We start from the raw sequence: 12,376 nt of genomic DNA on the forward strand, positions 1-12,376 counted from the left end.
GGGTGTAGTCCCAGCAGTGGCCACCACTCCCAGTGGCACTGCTGGGACCAAGAGCTGCCGGCCCACTGATTGGTCGGCAGCTCCATTAGGCAGGACTTCCTGCCTCAAGGAGGTGGACGTCCCACCCAAGACCAATTAAGGGCCTGGGAAGCGAAAATTCCCGGCATGGCTCCCCTGGCCCAGCGGAGGCGGGCTCACCACTGACTTTTCAGCTGGTTCCAGCTAGTGATGGATCAAGCCCAGGCTGCATTAAAAAGGTCGAGAGCATCAATGCTTCCCACTGACAGACATATATATCTGCAGATGCAATAGGGAAGATACTGTATTTAGGAGCCACTGCAGAATTTAGGGACATAACTAAAGACCACCACATGTAATTGCATGAGACTGTATGGATCCCTTTTTGGCATTTCTACTTTACACTGTCTCATCAAGCAACGCCACCTCTTAAAAGTGCTGGGAGTTGTAGATAAAGATGTGAGCAGAGTAATTTAAGAACAGAACTTGAGGGCATAGGTTTAAAATTAACAAGCCTAAGCAAGATTTTACACTAGAAGAATTTCTTTTCCTCATATATTAATGGATAAAGGGACACAAACCAAGAACAAGGAAGTTCAGGGTATGGGATTTGTGGGGGTGGGGATGGGTGGGGGCACAGAGGGGAAAGTGAAATTCAGCCTGACACTACATAATCCACCCTGGGATAGGACAAGAGGTTATAGTTAGAAAACGATCATGTTACAACTGAGTTTAAGGTCACGTTTATAATAGAAAATGGGAAATACAAAATGGAGGGTTGAAGAAATAAGGAAGAAACTGAGAGAACCAGAGTGAAAATCATAATTAAAAGGAAGGAATATAGAGGAAAAATTGAATACCTTACAGAATAGATAACAACCATATACCACCAAAGAATAGGTAGAACAGAGGACTAAAAAGCAGGCTTCTTAATTATTTTTACAAAAATTCATTCCCAAGTTGTGGGCGTCACTGGCAAGGATGGGATTTATTGCCCACCTCTAACTTGCCCTGAGAAGATAGTGCTGGACCTTCTTTAACTGCTGGTGCTGGTTTGATACAACAGAATGGCTTGCAAGACCACTTCAGAGGACAGTGAAGAGTTTGCCATGTTGGGGTGGGACTGGAGTCACATATAGGCCAGAACCAGGCAAGGATGGCAGGTATTCTTCCCTAAAGAACATTAGTGAACCAGTCGGGTTTATACGACAATTCAACAACTTCATGGCCACTTTTATTGATGCAATTTCTTCACTTATTTAAAAACATAATTCAAATTCTCAAACTGGTGACTGTGAACTCATGTTCTCTGGAGTACAAGTCCAATAACATGACCACTACATTACCATATCCAATTAATGAACTTAATGAAGTTGATCATATCCTGATGGGCATCACTGGGAAAACTACTGGAAACAGAAGTAATGCCCAAGGATTTGAGAAGTGTAAACATAACATCAATACATAAAAAGTAAAAAAACAACTCCCCCCCCCCCCCCCCACCCCCAATCTACATCTGAACCAGACGTCTGGAAAGGTCAATCATTCGAGAACATCCTGAGGGAGGGGAAAATAAAACAGCTGAAGAAATATGGTCGAATAACAGGGGAGCTGGCTTCATAGGAGGAAGGTCATGTTTGACAAATCTAGCAGTCCTTTAAAAAGATAACCGACCCAGTAGATGTTAAAATGGATAAATGCAAAGTAACAAAACTGAGGAAGAGGAATAAACAATGGGAGTACAATATTAAGCCAGAGTGAGAGAAAGTCCCAGGAAATTATAATTGATTTGGTCTGGCCCACCTACAGTACTGTGCAAAATTCTAAACACTTGCTTAGTGGGAGTTCCTGGCATTGAAGAGGGTGCCAAGGTAGGCAACTAAATCAATTAGTCACCTGCACTATGAAATAAAGCAACAGAAGCTAGAAGTGTTACACTAGTGAAAAGGTGGTTCTGATCAGACTTCATTCAGCTATTCAAGATTTTAAGGGGTATATATAAGCTGATTCCTAATAATGCTTGGAATAACCACAAAATCTACAAGCAGCTCAGGAGAGGAAAGAGAAACAATCAGTTTAGATTTAGCTACTTTACACAGAGGGAGGTGGGTGACCATATGCTCAAGGAGACAGTGGAGGTGGATAGTGGGAGCAAATTGAAGAGCGATTGGACGGGTATTTGGCACATAAAGTGACCAAGAGACATGAGAGATGAAGTAGCAAATAGGTATTTTGAAACTTGGGGACTGTTTATGGTCTACAGTGATCTCTTCCAGTTCTACACATGCCTATGTTCCTATGGTGGGAAATCAGGTCAAGCATTCTTATTAATATTGTCTTCTTCTTTGGGCCTCCTTATCTCGAGAGACAATGGATACGCGCCTGGAGGTGGTCAGTGGTTTGTGAAGCAGCGCCTGGAGTGGCTATAAAGGCCAATTCTGGAGTGACAGGCTCTTCCACAGGTGCTGCAGAGAAATTTGTTTGTTGGGGCTGTTGCACAGTTGGCTCTCCCCTTGCGCCTCTGTCTTTTTTCCTGCCAACTACTAAGTCTCTTCGACTCGCCGCAATTTAGCCCTGTCTTTATGGCTGCCCGCCAGCTCTGGCGAATGCTGGCAACTGACTCCCACGACTTGTGATCAATGTCACATGATTTCATGTCGCGTTTGCAGACGTCTTTATAACGGAGACATGGACGGCCGGTGGGTCTGATACCAGTGGCGAGCTCGCTGTACAATGTGTCTTTGGGGATCCTGCCATCTTCCATGCGGCTCACATGGCCAAGCCATCTCAAGCGCCGCTGACTCAGTAGTGTGTATAAGCTGGGGATGTTGGCCGCTTCAAGGACTTCTGTGTTGGAGATATAGTCCTGCCACCTGATGCCAAGTATTCTCCGAAGGCAGCGAAGATGGAATGAATTGAGACGTCGCTCTTGGCTGGCATACGTTGTCCAGGCCTCGCTGCCGTAGAGCAAGGTACTGAGGACACAGGCCTGATACACTCGGACTTTTGTGTTCCGTGTCAGTGCGCCATTTTCCCACACTCTCTTGGCCAGTCTGAACATAGCAGTGGAAGCCTTACCCATGCGCTTGTTGATTTCTGCATCTAGAGACAGGTTACTGGTGATAGTTGAGCCTAGGTAGGTGAACTCTTGAACCACTTCCAGAGCGTGGTCGCCAATATTGATGGATGGAGCATTTCTGACATCCTGCCCCATGATGTTCGTTTTCTTGAGGCTGATGGTTAGGCCAAATTCATTGCAGGCAGACGCAAACCTGTCGATGAGACTCTGCAGGCATTCTTCAGTGTGAGATGTTAAAGCAGCATCGTCAGCAAAGAGGAGTTCTCTGATGAGGACTTTCCGTACTTTGGACTTCGCTCTTAGACGGGCAAGGTTGAACAACCTGCCCCCTGATCTTGTGTGGAGGAAAATTCCTTCTTCAGAGGATTTGAACGCATGTGAAAGCAGCAGGGAGAAGAAAATCCCAAAAAGTGTGTCTACAGGGTTAACAAGCCAGTGGTACATGCCAAACTGCAACAGAGGGACAATCAGTGTGCTGGTGGACTGGTCCATGTGCCCAGCCAATGCTGTCATGGGACGGTGTGACCCAACATTTGTCCTGTTACTGTTATAATCTGAATTCACAGGAATCCCTGCACATTGCTGGAAGCCATGTTCAATTGTTTTAATTTGCAAAAGCAGCTCAAAAACTTGGGTACGAGACTTAGAGTGACCCTCCCAGAGGGGACAAACATACAGTGGCGCAGTAGGGAGGGGAGGAAAATGCCAACTTGGTGGGGGGGGGGGGGGGTGCGGTGTTGGGGGGAGTGTAGAAGAAAATGCCAGCTTGAAAATGCAGTGGGAAGTGGCCAGGTTCGGGGGTGTGGGGGGAGCAGTAAGAATGTAATTGTGGACTGGGGAATGGCAGAAAGTGCCAGCTTGATTTGGAGGGGAGGAGTGGCAACAGCACAAAAAGAGTGCCAGGTTGAACAGGGAAGATTCCATGAGAGAGTGTTTCTGTGCGCTGGTGGATGGAAGTAGATAGGTTGAAGAGAAGAAAATTACTTTTGAGGAAATTATAGTTTGGTTATCCAACCGTCACTTATTTTCCTCTGTCTTTCAGATTGAAAATGTATCAACTGTGAAGTATTAAAACTGATTAGTTTAGTTTAGTTTAGTTTAGAGATACAGCACTGAAACAGGCCCTTCGGCCCACCATCAGAGTGCCTAATTTTATTATAAAATTCGAAATACTCTAGGTGAGCAAATTCCCAACCTCGGCAAATACTGTTCATGCAGAGGTACGGGGCAGCACTTGGAAGTCGAGTACACAATTCTAAACATGCTGTTGAAAACCCTCGCCAAAATGGTCAAGACAATAGTTAACAGCCATTTTACATTTAAAGCCAATCATTCTCTATTCCTGGAATAAGAATCATAAAACTTTTCAGAAAATCAATTCATTTCCTAATGACGACAGTAGTTTTTAATAGAATTGATTAAATGTTCCTTCTTATTTAGCTAAAACAAAAGTTGCAAACCAATGTTCATCGTAGATTTCAAGATACTTGAAATGTACCAAATAATGTCAAAAGTCTTTTTTTTTTATTGAGGGTCATGCCTCCCGACAATCTTAGAAAATAAATTATATGCCTCGAATCTTTGAATCTCTTCCAAGCTTTTCAGTACCTGTTTTTTTTTGCTTACAATATAAGTGCAGAAATATTGGGCCATCTACAGCTTACATTACAAGTCTGTTGTCCCACTGCACTTTCAATGCAATTGCTTGTTTTGTAGTAGTCAGGTTTTTGAAGCTACTGGTCAGCGTTTGCTCATTTTCGAGCTCGGCATATATGAGCTAAGGTTGAATACTGGGGACATGAAGTTAATTGAATGCCTATTCTGGAAATGTGCTTGATACACCATCAGGGGCAATTAATGAGGATGAATCGATCGCTATCGACTTGCTGTATCCACACTCACTCTGCGATGTCCATAAAACCACAGGAGGCCGCTGCATGTAATGCTGTCCAGCCCTCATTATCAGGTTGATTAACATTAGCTCCATGGTCCAGCAGAAAAGTGACCATGTCCAGGTTTTCATCGATGCAGGCCTGTCAGAGAGCAGAAGACAGCTATCAGTAGACAGTCTCACATTGTTGCTTCCCCCGCCCAATACCCTCGCTCACTTTTTCTTTTACTGTATCCACTGCGTCAGGGTCAAACTTTGAAAATTAGTTACTCAAAGATCTCCTGCGATGTTGCTCATTGTGAGTCGCAGGATGCACGACAGGAAAAACAGTACAGAAAGGAAGTGTGCACAATATGCAAGACTGATTATTAAAAAAAACAGAAAATGCTGGATACACTCAGCAGGTCAGGTAGCATCTGTGGAGCGAGACACTGAGTTAATGCTTCAGATCAATGGCCTTTCATTAGACGCAGAAAAAATTAGAGATATAACAGGTATTAAGCAAGGACAGAGTCAGGGAAAGTGGGGGAGGGAAGGAGGAGCATAAAGGAAGGTCTGTGATGGGTGGAAGGTAGGAGAGATTGAATGACAGAAGGGATGATGGTGCAGGGTAAGAGACAGTAATCCGACAAGTAAAGAAACAAAAGATGGGACTAGAGGAGGTGTAAATGCACCTCACTTACCACTCCATAATGACATGTTCAATCCACCTACTGCCCACCTTCCATCTCGGCGGCCCATATGGAGCAACTTTCCTGAGCAAGATCTACAAGCAGACATCCTTTGGATCATGGAATGAGAAACACGGGAAGTCACTAACAAGTTCCTTGTGTCAAACCCCATCTGCCAAATGGCAGGCTTTGAACTACCACGGCAAGAGTGGTCCTTGCTAAACAGGTTCAGAACAATTCAGGGGCCCTGTGCAGCCTCCACTGCTCTGGCCTCAGTACAAACCCCTTATGCATTTGTGGAGAGACACAAACAATGCCGCACATTACCGAGGAGTGTCCCCTCCACAGACTAAATGGCGGACTAATCACCTTAAACTCAGCAAATGAGGAGGCTATCGCTTGGCTCTGGGGATTTTCTGGTTAAATAAATAGATAAATAGATAAACAAATAAAGAGAGAAAGAAAGAAACAGAGAGAGAGAGAGAGAGAGAGAGAAAATGAGGCTCAGCCATCAGGGAACAACAGTAAAGCTGCCTGATTCCTGGAATAAAACTTTATACATTAGAGTACAGTACAGACTGACAAGAACTCTCCCTTGCTCCAACTTGTGTGTTTCTCTCGAAGATTTCTCATAGGATTTTACCAAGCCCACAAAATCGGACTCCGTGGCCGGGGGTGCGGATGTGGTAGTGGAAAACTGTTCTGGCAGAGGCCCGGCACAGAGGCTGACGCCGGGAGGGCCTGGCCCGATTCCCCTGCAGCGGCAAGGCTCTGTGGCGGACCCCCTGATGCTGGGTGATGAGAACTGATATACAATATTTAAATCAACAGGATAAATAAATTTAAATAAACTTAACTTTAATCTTTCGGGCCCGTCGTGATCCTCAGTGCGGCAGCCGGCATTCCCGCGCCCTCAATTCCCCATCTGGTGGGGGGAGGAGTTAAGATTTTCAGTGCCGGGGTGGGGGGGGGGGGCGTCAAATAAACGTAATGAGTGTAGGGGATGGTGGGAAGGGGTGAACTTTAAACTTTGTGCAGTGGGCGGGGGAGAGAAGAGGACAGATTTAAAAGGCAAGTGTTTTGGGGGAAAGAGCAAATAGTTAATGTAATTGTTATTAGGGGGTGGGAAAGGGGCATTGGATACTTATTTGATAAATTTTGCAAGGTGTATCTTTAAAAAATTAAATATGATGACAGAGCTGGCTGCCCTTTAAAAAGAGCACCAGCTTCTGCGCACAGGCAGCTGACACCATTGCCGGTGAGGGACAGCCCGCCCCCTCCTCGTGATTGTGGGGGGGGGGGGGAGCGGGCCGCCTTGGCTATTTAAATGAGCTGCCATGTGGGTGATTGTGCTGGCTCGCACAGGCCGCCATTTTTTGAGCTCACCGCCGATCTCGGCGCGGGCTCTTAAAATCCAGCCCCTAGTGTGTGTCTCTCCTCTCTTTGTTTGTTTCACTCCCTCCCCCAGTTTCTGATTCTCTCTTCCTCTCCTTCACTTGGTCTTTCTCCCCCTCCCCCAGTGTGTTTTTCTCCTGCTCACCCTCTCTCTCTCTTTCTCTACCTCCCTCTCCCTGTTGCTCTCTCACTGAATTTCCAGATGATTTTCATTGGGCCCGATTCCCTCATCCTTACAACCTGCAATAAAGTGGTGAGTTCCTTAATAGTGGGGAGACCAGCAGGGATCAGACAACAGAGTTTCCTTGTAAGTCATGACAGTCACTGTGCTGTGCATGAGTGAACCACATATACAAGGCCCATTTCCCCCAAGTTGTCAGCAGCAGTGCTCGGGAGAGTAACGCCCATTCTGATCGAGGAGAGTTAGAACCTGATGGGCAGTGGAACAGGGCCAGAGCCCCAACTGTAGTTTAAATTTAGGCTGGAAGCCTTTGGAATTGGGGTGTGAGAGGAGTAGAACTGGGAAAAAAGTGGAGATTTAAAATAAAACTTCAAAAGTCGCTTACAGTTTGAACAACAGTGGGAAAATAGGGGGCAGTTGGAGCAGGTCATCATACGATGAATCCAGGAATATATTCAAGCAGAGTTGGCAACCCTACTTGTGCAAGGCAAAAATTGGGAAGACAGAAGCGAAGAACTTAACACCATTACCTAGTGGCCAAGAGCCTGCAATTTCAGCGTGAGAAGCGAAATGTTTACTTATATTTATTCCATTATAAATCTCAACACAAAAACTTTACTCAAAATAGCGATACAATAAAGGTAATGTTGCAGTCAGTCACAAGGCTTCCACTACATTATACATACCTAGTGACTTTCTTACTTTCTCTCTTACCCCTCACTCCGCTCAAGGCACTAACTCTTGCTATGACAAAGCTTCATTGACAGAGGCACCCTCCTGCACCAGACACATGTTGACAATCGTCACAGATTATTCTAGCACAATATAAGGGGAAATCTGAGCCCTGTCTGGTTTGTACAGCTCAGCACTGAACTGTCGGTCACGTCTTTTTAAAGGCACATGAACAGTTCGGAGAGAAATCCTGCAAAAGTGATGAAGGAGGGCATTGCATAGCACACTGGGGGAGTATGGTGGAGGAAAACATGGTGGGCTGGAGAAGGGGAGGGCTGAGTCAGAGATACTCCCACTGAACTGAAACAGCAGCAGGAAAGCTTACAAATTATAAGCAGTAACCAAGGCAACCGACAAAGCAAAACAACATAAATCCCCTTGTATCAGGAAGCTCCATCTGAACAGGATCCCCGAAACAGATATGCATCTGGAAAAATCTCAGCAATTCCATTTTCTTAAAGTGGCTGTGAGTGTGCGTCTTTGTCTGCTTTTTGGGTGAGGAGGTGGAGTGGAGGAAACAATGCCAGCAGTCTTACTGGAAGAGTGGCAATTCTATCAACAGGATTACCGAAACAACTGGCTCCCTGCAGCCGGAAACATCAATGCCTGTTCAGCAGTGTGGGTCTGTTGACATGAAACAGAGAGAGAACTTTGGGTTCTAAACCTGTCTTTAACAGTCCAACATTGTTGGCATCAGGAAGTTCATGCGCAGGTCATAGAGTCATAGAGAGATACAGCACCGAAACAGGCCACCAAATGATATGTTAGTCTTTATTGCAATGGGGTAAGCATGTCTTGCTGGAATTGTATGGGGCTTTGATGAGATTACACCTGGAGTACAGTGTACAATTTTGGTCTCTTTACCTGAAGAATGAATATGCTTGCCTTAGAGTGGGTGCAACAAATGTTAACTAGATTTATTCCTGGGACAAGAGGGCTGTCCTATGAGGAGAAATTGAATGGGCCTATATTCCCTGGAGTTCAGAGGAATGAGAGGTGACCTCACTGAAATGTATAAAGTTCTTAAGAGGGCTTGACAGGGTAGATGTCAAAAGGCTGTTTCCCCTGGCTGGGGATTCGAGAGCTAAGGGTCATAGTCTCAGGATAAGGGATTGGCGATTTAGGACAGAGATGAGGAGAAATTTCTTCACTCAGAGGATTGTGAAGCTTTGGAATTCTCTGCCCCACAGGGCCGTGAACGCCCAGTAGGTGTGTATATTCAGACTGAGATCGATAGATTTTTACAATCTAAGGGAATCGAGGGATATTGCAATTGGCCAAGAAAGTGGAACTGAGGTAGAAGATCAACCATGACCTTACTGACTGACGGAGCACACTCGAGGGGCCAGATGGTCTATTCCAGCTCCTATTTTTGATGTTCTAAAGCCTTTCTTGATTGAATTTCCCCATTTTTCTCTCCTGCTACACTGAAGGCAGTGCCCATCACTGGGATATAAATTTCACGCCACTTAACTCTAGTCATGTGTCTCAGCTCTGTCCTTGCAGAGCATGGAAAGAGTCCTGCGTATTGCAGACCACCCAGTTCCCTATAGCAGCAGGGTTATCCAACATCAGAGCAAATCACAGAGTTGCAATATCTCAGAAGTTTATGTGGTTTCACAATTTTCATTTATATCAATGTATGGAATCATAGAATGAATCAGCCCTTCAAGTATTTATCCAATTCCCTTTTGAAAGTTTTTATTTAATCTGCTTCAATCACCCTTTCAGGTAATGCATTCCAGATCGTAACAACTCTGCATAAAAGAAATTCTCTTCATCTCGCCTCAGGCTCTTTTGCCAGTTACTTTAAACCTGCGTCTTCTGGTTAGCAAACCTTCTGCAACCGGAAACAGTTTACTTACTCTATCAAACCCTTCATGCATTTGAACACCTTATTGAATATTCCCTTAAACCTCTATACTCTAAGGAGAACACCTCCAACATCTCTAGTCTTTCCACATAATTGAAGTCCCGCAACCCTGGTGCAGTTCTAGTAAATCTTTTCTGCACCTTCTCTAAGGCCTTGGCATCCTTCCAAATGTGTGATGCCCAGAATTGGGCATAATACTCCATCTGGGGCCAAAACAGTGTTTTATAAAGGTTTAGCACAACTTCCTTGCTTTTGTACTCTACGCCTCAGTTTATAAAGCCAAGGATCCCGTATGCTGTTTCAACTTGACCTGCCACTTTCAAAGATTTATGTACATAAACGCCAAGGTCTCCCTGTTCCCGCACCCCCATTGAAATGATACCATTTAGTTTATGTTGTCTCTCCATATTCTTTCAATCAAAATAAATCACTTCACAATTCTTGCATTAAATCTCCAGTTTCAAATTAGATACAGCCAACACTGAGAAGGCTGCCTATATGTACCCTGGGCCAAGGCGGCATGAAACATTGAGGTTGAGGCAGATAGGGGTTTCAAACTTGGCAGTGCCCAGAAGGCTGCCCAAACATAACTGAAGAGAGAGCTATCAGAGTAAAAGTTGATTTCATCAGCAAATCTCTCATACAGCCTTCTCTGCAGGACATGTAGACCTGATAATCAGCCCATCATCTGCCATGTGTCTGCTCACTTCACCAATCTGTCTACATCCTCCCAAGTCCGTTATTATCCTCTTCACCGTTTACTCAATTTGAGAATTCTGTCTCATCTGCAAATTTAAAATTATGCCCTTTTTATACCCCAGACCAGGTCATTAATCTACATTAAAAACAGCAGTAGGCCTAATACTGACCCCTGGGGAATGAGATTGCATACTCCCCTCCAGTCTGAAAAGCAATGGTTAAACACTATTCTCTGCTTTCTGTCTCTTATCCAAGTTCATATCCACGCTGCCACAGCCCCTATAATACCATAGGCTTTTTTTTTAACAAGTCTATCATGTGGTACTTTATCAAAGGCCTTTTGAAAGTTCATATACACATCAACTGCACTACCTTGACAATCCTCTTACTTCAAAGAACACAAATCGATGTAGACTGATGTGTCACACCACTTCACAAGGGGGATCGACACCAAGAATGGAGGGAATGACAAATGGAGAGGGAACAGTTAAGGTTTTTAGGGGATTTTCAAGACAGAGAGAGGGGTAACAAGTCAAAAACAATTCCAGAGGGCACGCAGTGACTAAAACATCAGCCACTGATAGTGGAGTAGAGCAAGTGACAAACAAGCAGTAATCCAGAGTCAGAAGGTGCAGGCCAGCATGTGACTGCAGAAGATCATTCAAGTGAGATGGAGTGAATCCACGGAAGGACTTAAGAGCACAAGTGAACCAGTGGGTCTTTCGGAAGGACCAAGGTGATTGCTGTACAAACAAAGGCTGAGGCCTGGATTAACTGAAATTTGTGAAAGGTGCAGATGTTAAGGAGACCTTGAGAAGTTCATCCTCGAAATGACAAAAGCATGGACCAGAAGTTCAGCATGGATGGGAGAGGCAGGGGCACAAGCAGGGAATGTTTCAGAATTGGATGAAGGTCCTGGAGGTGAGTGTGGTGTGCATAACGTTATCACTCAATGCACCAATTTGTGCAATTCCTACTATAGACGATTCAGACATAGGTAGAATTGGATGAGTCCACATACAGGGTGATCATGGAGCTAAAGGATGAGCTATGAGGAAAGATTAGAGAAAGTCAAGCTCTATAGTCTAAAATGAATGCACTTAAGGAAAGCAGTGGAATTATTGAGTTATGTAAAATATTAAATGGGATACTGATTAATGAACCCAGAAGGTGATTCAGATATAAGTGAAAAGTAAATTCAAAATGGTTCTTGAAACTTCAAAGAGTGGAGAAATGTTTGGAATAATCTACTAGATAATATGGAAGAGTCAAAAGCATTAAAAGGAGTTCAAAATGCTGTTGAATTTTCATCTGAATGAACTACAGCAATAGGACAAGCTTGATGGGCCAAATGGTCTTTCCTTATCTTTGTCTTTGATATGCTGCTGGATATAGAAACACATCCAAAAAAGGCAGGAGTAACCAAATGAGGGAGAAATGATGGAGTCATGCCATTGGTCTCAATTTCCTCATTACCACCCTGAATCTCCACAATGCCCATGTACAACTAGTGCCCAGCATTGCTACGGCCAGGCAAGGCCTTTTAAAAATGAAAACGCCAGTCACAGAGACTGAGTCAACCACAAGGCAACCGATTTACAGTCCTCTCCTGGCATTTTGCGTGGGATTGGTCAGAGGCCAGGCAGTTTTTCCTAACCTCATTCCTTTAAGCTGCTGCACGTGCCACAGTCCTGCAGCAGCAGGGAGTTTCTTTACCCTCCCCTGATGAGCTTGCCAGAAGAAGCTAAAACTCCATTGAGAGCCAAGCCAAAGCTAGTCAACCCAGGAAATTTCAGGTCAATGGTACATTTGTCAGGTGAGCAGTAGTCTCAGCCGA

The 12,376-nt window shown here is 44.6% G+C and overlaps 1 protein-coding gene across 4 annotated transcripts in view; it reads right to left on the bottom strand.

The window, feature by feature from the left end:
• The window catches only part of LOC137376988 (protein phosphatase 1 regulatory subunit 12A-like), a 190,686-nt gene that overhangs the window by 109,302 nt on the left and 69,008 nt on the right, over window positions 1–12,376 (bottom strand). For all 4 annotated transcript variants that reach the window (XM_068046047.1, XM_068046048.1, XM_068046049.1 and 1 more), the window contains exon 2: window positions 5,000–5,130. In XM_068046047.1, coding sequence (XP_067902148.1) covers window positions 5,000–5,130 — 131 coding nt within the window. The remainder of the gene's footprint in view (window positions 1–4,999; window positions 5,131–12,376) is intronic.

This window comes from Heterodontus francisci, chromosome 14 (assembly GCF_036365525.1).
Source record: "Heterodontus francisci isolate sHetFra1 chromosome 14, sHetFra1.hap1, whole genome shotgun sequence".
Taxonomy (NCBI): domain Eukaryota; kingdom Metazoa; phylum Chordata; class Chondrichthyes; order Heterodontiformes; family Heterodontidae; genus Heterodontus; species Heterodontus francisci.